The sequence below is a fragment of the Bison bison genome, unplaced genomic scaffold (genome assembly GCF_000754665.1).
Source record: "Bison bison bison isolate TAMUID 2011002044 unplaced genomic scaffold, Bison_UMD1.0 scf7180017864289, whole genome shotgun sequence".
NCBI classification, from domain to species: domain Eukaryota; kingdom Metazoa; phylum Chordata; class Mammalia; order Artiodactyla; family Bovidae; genus Bison; species Bison bison.
This window is the reverse complement of record NW_011494861.1, coordinates 18,241,289-18,247,447: the sequence shown is the minus strand read 5'-3', so window position 1 is coordinate 18,247,447 and position 6,159 is coordinate 18,241,289. Positions and strand designations below refer to the sequence as shown.

The 6,159-nt window shown below is 44.3% G+C and overlaps 1 protein-coding gene across 1 annotated transcript in view; it reads left to right on the top strand.

Annotated features, from left to right (window-relative positions):
• Positions 1-5,853, top strand: part of ASTN1 (astrotactin 1) — a 355,026-nt gene extending 349,173 nt beyond the window's left edge. The window contains exon 23 of the mRNA XM_010850109.1: positions 5,332-5,853. Coding sequence (XP_010848411.1) covers positions 5,332-5,569 — 238 coding nt within the window. The 3' untranslated portion in view covers positions 5,570-5,853. The remainder of the gene's footprint in view (positions 1-5,331) is intronic.
• Positions 5,854-6,159: the final 306 nt, after the last annotated feature.

Sequence of the window (6,159 nt, the reverse complement as noted above, 5' to 3'; positions counted from 1 at the left end):
ACTGGAAAAGGTCAGTTTTCACTTCAATCCCAAAGAAAGGCAATGCCAAAGAATGCTCAAACTACTGCACAATTGCACTCATCTCACATGCTAGGAAGGTAATTCTCAAAATTCTCCAAGTGAGGCTTCAATATAGCCTCACTTCAGCAAACTGAGAACTTCCAGATGTATAATCTGGATTTTAAAAAGGCAGAGGAACCAGAGATCAAATTGCCAACATCTGTTGGATCATAGAAAAAGCAAAGGAATTCCAGGAAAGCATCTCTACTTCTGCTTCACTGACTATGCTAAAGTGTTTGACTATGTGGATCACAACAAACTGGAAAATTCTTAAAGAAACGGGAATGCCAGAGCACCTTACCTGTCTCCTGTGAAACTTTTATGCTGAAGCAACAGTTAGAACTGGACTTGGAACAACAAACTGGTTCCAAATTGGGAAAGGATTACATCAAGGCTGTATATTGTCACCTTGCTTATTTAACTTCTATGCAGAGTACATCATGTGAAATGCCAAGCTGAATGACTCATAAGCTGGAACCAAGATTGCTGGAAGAAATATCAACAACCTTAGATACATAGATGATACCACTCTAATAGCAGAAAGCAAAGAGGAACTAAAGAGCCTCGATGAGGATGAAAGAGGAGAGTGAAAAGCCAGCTTAAAACTCAACATTCAAAAAACTAAGATCATGACATCCAGTCCCATCATTTCATGCAAATGGATGGGGATTGTGGAAACAGTGACAGATTTTATTTTCTTGGGCTCCAAAATCACTGTGGATGATGACTGCAGCCATGAAATTAAAAGATGCTTGCTCCTTGAAAGGAAAGCTATGACAAACCTAGATGGCATATTGAAAAGCAGAGATACCACTTTGCTAGCAAAGGTCCATATAGTCAAAGCTATGGTTTTTCCAGTAGTCATGCATGTATGTGAGATTTGGACCATAGTCATGCATGGATGTGAGAGTTGAGCTGTGACGAAGACTGAGTGCTGAAGAATTAATGCTTCTGAACTGTGGTGCTGGAGAAGACTTTGAGAGACCCTTGGACAGCAAGGAGATCAAACCAGTCAATCCTAAAGGAAATCAACCCCGGATATTTATTGAAGGACTGATGCTGAAGCTCCAATATTTTGGCCACCTGATGCTGACTTATTGGAAAAGACCTTCATGCTGGGATTGAGGGCAGGAGAAGAGGGTGACAGAGGATGAGATGGTTGGATGGCATCACCAACTCAATGGACGTTAATTTGAGCAAACTCCGGGAAATAGTGATGGGCAGGGAAGCCTGGCATGCTGCAGTCCATGGGGTCGCAAAGAGTTAGACAGAATTTAGCGACTGAACAAAAACAACAACGCAGATAGAGTTCTTGGAAAGAGAGGAATGGGGGGAATGTGTAGAGTCCCCTTTCATCTGTTCCATTCATCATGGCTGTGTACTGCTGCTCTGAGAAGATATTTCCCTGGCAATAATGGAATTTTCAGATAGACACAGTGAAGAGGCTTTTCGTGTAGAATGTTGGGACTTCTATGTTCCCAAACTATGTAAGAGTTCATAAACGAGCAAAAATAAGGCAAGGAAGGAAAGAAGGAGGAGAGAGAAGAAGGAAGAGAAAGAAAAAGAGGAGAAAATAAATGAAGAAAATCAACATAGTAGTATCCTCTGGCACTCAGAATTCTTGCTGTCCTGCCAATGAGATGAACAAAGGTATCACCCAGAGGTTATCCCAACCATCTGGCCTCTCATCAGACTGAAGGGTGACTTGGCCTCACGGTGCCTCTTGTGACCTGAAATTATAAACTCTCTTAGGAGACCCTCATGTAGGACATCTGTCCTCCACCACCTATTCTCTTACTTTTGAAGGAAGGAGAGAATTTAGGATTATCTTCCTAAAATAAAATGATTTTATGTGTAAGATCAGGAAGAATCTTTTGGCATTCCATAAACTATTTCCTGAAATTTATGACAGTTGATAGTCCTTGGGTAAACAGATGCCATGGCTATGGATGGGATGCAGACAGCACTATATAAGGGCCTTTTAATTTGTTTTGTCTCAGTTTTGGTAAAAAGCAAACCCTGGGTTAGAAAGTAGATACATGTTAAGAAATATCTTCCTTGTTCCATACCTTACCCTTACTCCTGCCCTCATTATTACTCATAATGGGTATCATCCCTTCTCTCCAGCTCTGTCCCCCTTTCCCTCTGTGCTCGCTGCTTTCCTTTCGGTTTCCTGCTCCCTGCCTTCTTCTCTCTGACATTTGTGGAGTGTGCATGTATGCAGTTCTTTGTCAGGAAACGTAAATGTCACAATTTGAGTAGCACTAACCTTGCATGCATCATCTCGATGGAAGGCAGTATGGATTGCTTTTAAAATTTCTCTCTTGTAACTCAAGAGTCAGAAGGAAAATTGGTTAATGAAAGTGAGCAGGGGAAAAAAAAGTAGATCTCACTGTAAAGTAAGGCCTGCTGCTGACTTGACACTCTTCTCAAAACTCTTCCCAGAAGATTCTCTCATGTGTAATATTGGGTTTTCAAGGCTATATATTTGGGGGAAATTGTAGTTTCATTATCCCATGGAAAATAAAATTTTATTTTTCAGTGTTATGGATCCGAGGGAGAACCACAGGAAACAACAAGTCTCTTGCCTTGAGATGCATCAACCCACTTTCGAGTTAGCTGTGAGAATGAATAGAAAAGGGTCGGTGGGTACATGTGTCCTGCAAGCAAGGAGAAAGGATTGGTTCAATTCAATCCAGTTGCATCCAAATTCATGGAGGCCTCCAGATTGAGTTGAGAGTTGAACTATCTTGAGGACAGCATTGGTTGCCTCACTCTTAAGAAAGAAGAAAGCTGCAGGCTCTGAGATAGTCAAGGGCAGACCCAAATTAATTATTTTCTTTTTTTAAGCGAGTGATGATAATAGCCACAAAACTCCATGGGCTAATTGAATCCATTTGTTTGAAAGAATGGCTAGGATGTGTTCCTTTATCCATCTCCTCAAGATGCAGATGCAGAGGCTGCCCTTCGGTCTTCCTTCCCTCGCCCTTCATCCACCTCCCAAGAATGTGTCAGCAGCTAATGACATGCAGCAGGACAGATTAAGAGGAAGGCCACCAAAGACCCTGTTGCTGACGGCTTTTGGAAAGGCTGCTTGGCCAAACGGCAGAGGCTGATGGGCAGAGGAGAGACAATCTGAATAAGATGTGACTTAGTGGGCAGAGTGTTTATTTGATTTTCTCTGACCCACCACTGAAGTGGGAGAAGATGCAGCTGGCCCCCGATGACCTCACACTCCTACGGCCCCTTGACTTTGCTGCCGCAGCTCAATACCTTGCCTCCAACATCATCCCCCCTGCAATCCCTCACTTGCCCTCCTAGGAATGCGGTGAGCTCACCCCTGTTGTGCTCAGAGCCAGGACGGAAGAAGAGGCTTGAAATGAACGTGCTTCTTGTTCTTGAGAGCTCATTCTAAACTCAACGTGTAAACTTCCAGTTTCTGGAGAGAGTTGTGGACTGAATTAGAAAAGAGATGATTCCTCCCATGTAAATACCGCAAGGGGTCCTGCTCCCTGAGCTTTCCGGAACAGATTTTACAGCTTTGCATGGGCTTGTTGGAATAAGAGACTATTCCTTCATGGGTCTCTGGTCACCCGTGGGTTTTGGAAGAAGGGAAAGAACAGAGCTAAATGAAGGGGACCCCATTCCTTCATTTATTCCTAAGTGTTCAGAGTCAAAGCCAGTGTGGGCTGAAAACTGGTTATCAGGGGGTCCTGTCTCTAACATCAGAAGTGGAGGCCAGGGAGAAGCTATACACCGATTAACAAGATCGTGGTGACAGCCAGCTTCCCCGGGCTACATGCAGGATCCCACTCTCTATTCTTAGCCCGGTGGGATCACTCCTTTCTAGCATGTGTGAACCTGGGGAGACCTTGCCCTCCTCTGTCTGGTTCTCTGGTTCTGGTTCTGGTTCTCTGGATCTGCAACAGCTCAGGTGCTATCTCATCACCTCCTTGTCTTCCTGCTCTTTGGATGGGGGCCTCCTGACTTTAGAGGGGGATTACAAAACAGAGCAGGCACTCACCTGGGGATTAATTAGGTGATGTGTGCTACTGAGAGTCTGCATTTTCCCAAAGAATGACCCTGTGTAGTATGCACTGAGGACTTTATTGTTGGCGCCCTTATCACACTATAATTACCTTCAGACAGGCATAATTAGTTACATTTGATATCCCCCGAGTGCAATATATTGGCTGCTTCTACTCAGTTCAGAAATAGCCTTGAAAAGGGAAATATCCAGTCAAACATATTATGTTTGTCATTTAATGATGATAAATTACTGGCTTTAAAGTAAATTGATCTGACTTGCCTTTCAAAACTGACAACTCCATGGTTTTAAGAGGGCATGAATTTCTAAAGTATTAGTCATTTTTTCTTATTTGTCCTCATTGCGTTTTGTTTCTTTGTTTCATCTCGGTGCCCTACTTTGCTCACCCGGCCTTATTAATTAATTATTTCACTCATTCATTTTTCCCTTACTTATGTTTTTTTATTGGAGGATAATTGCTTTACAATATCGTGTTGGCGTCTGCCATACATCAACATGAGTCAGCCACAGGTATACATATGTCCCCTCCCTCCTTAACCCGCCCTCCCATTTCCCACCCCATCCCACCCCTCTAGGGCATCATTCCACAGAGCACTGGGTTGAGCTCCCTGTGTCACACAGCAATTCCCACTTGCTATCTATTTTCCATATGGTAATGTATGTTTCCACGCTACTCTCTCCGTTCGTCCCACCCTCTCCTTCCACCCCCACTCCCATGTCTATAAATGTGTTTTCTAGGTCTGTGTCTCCATTGCTGCCTTGCAAATAGGTTCATCAGTATCATCTTTCTAGATTCCATAAGTAAGCATGCATTAATATACAGTATTTGTCTTTCTCTTTCTGACTTGCTTCACTCTGTGTCATAGGCTCTAGGTTCATCCACATCATTAGGACTGACTGGAATGCATTCTTTTTTATAGCTGAGTAATATTTCATTGTGTATAAAAACCACAATGTATGTATCCACTCATCTGTGGATGGACATTTAGATCGTGTCTGTGTCCTAGCTACTGTAAAAGGTGCTGCTGCGAACATTCACTCATTCTTGATGAGCATTTATGGAAGTTCCCCCCACCGGCCCGCCCCTGTTTCTAAGCATTAAACATGGAACAGTAAGCAAAACAGACTGGGCTCTGCCCTCTTGGAGCTTACAATTTCACACTATTTGTCCTTGCTGTCTTCTTGTCTTTCTAACTTAAGCATCCTCTGTGCTTGCTCCATAGGAAAGCTGGCCTCATCCTTTCTCAGCTTGGAGATCTCAGCGGTTGGTGCAATGGACTCCTCCAGGAACCCAAGATAGGCTTGCGACGCAGCTCCCTCAAGTACCTGGGCTGCCGCTACAGCGAGATCAAGCCCTATGGACTTGACTGGTCAGAGCTCAGCCGGGACCTCAGAAAGACGTGCGAGGAGCAGACCCTGAGTATCCCCTACAATGATTACGGGGACAGCAAAGACATCTAGTGCGATGATGCCAGAGAGTGGCTGCCGAAAGGAAGCAGGAGAGAGGAGGGGAATGTCTGGGTTGGCGTGCGGATTTTTAATATTTTTTAATGGAACATTCAAACCTCCACAAGCAACATCTAAACCGGGGAGAAGGTGACCCTTGCTCCCTGCGGAACTTCTTTGGTATCATGTTCTCCATCTGCGTGGTCAGTAAGCCTGCTACCCAGGGCTTCATAAATTTCTCTTTAGGGGGTTACTTTGGGGCTTGTTTTGCAGTTAGTTTGTTTTGTTCATTTTTTGTCCAAGAGGTTCATCAGAATGCTCGAGTTCTGCCATGCTTCTCGTGAAAGGGCCACTTGGTTGGTGCACCTGTGCTGAATTCCTAAGTCCCGTGCAGCTAGGGACAGAGATGAGGCCAGAAAGTTGTCAGAACAGCCTCAGGCCGTACTCTCACATGTCCTCCAGAAACTCTCATGCTCGGAACCTAATCTCTGCTCACAGAGAACGACAAGAAAGCTGGGAAGGTGGCTGCTCTGTGGGTCTTGTGATTGCTCCCCAGGCCTTCCGATTGCTGTCTTCACACCTCACAGGTGAGCTCAGCCTCCAAA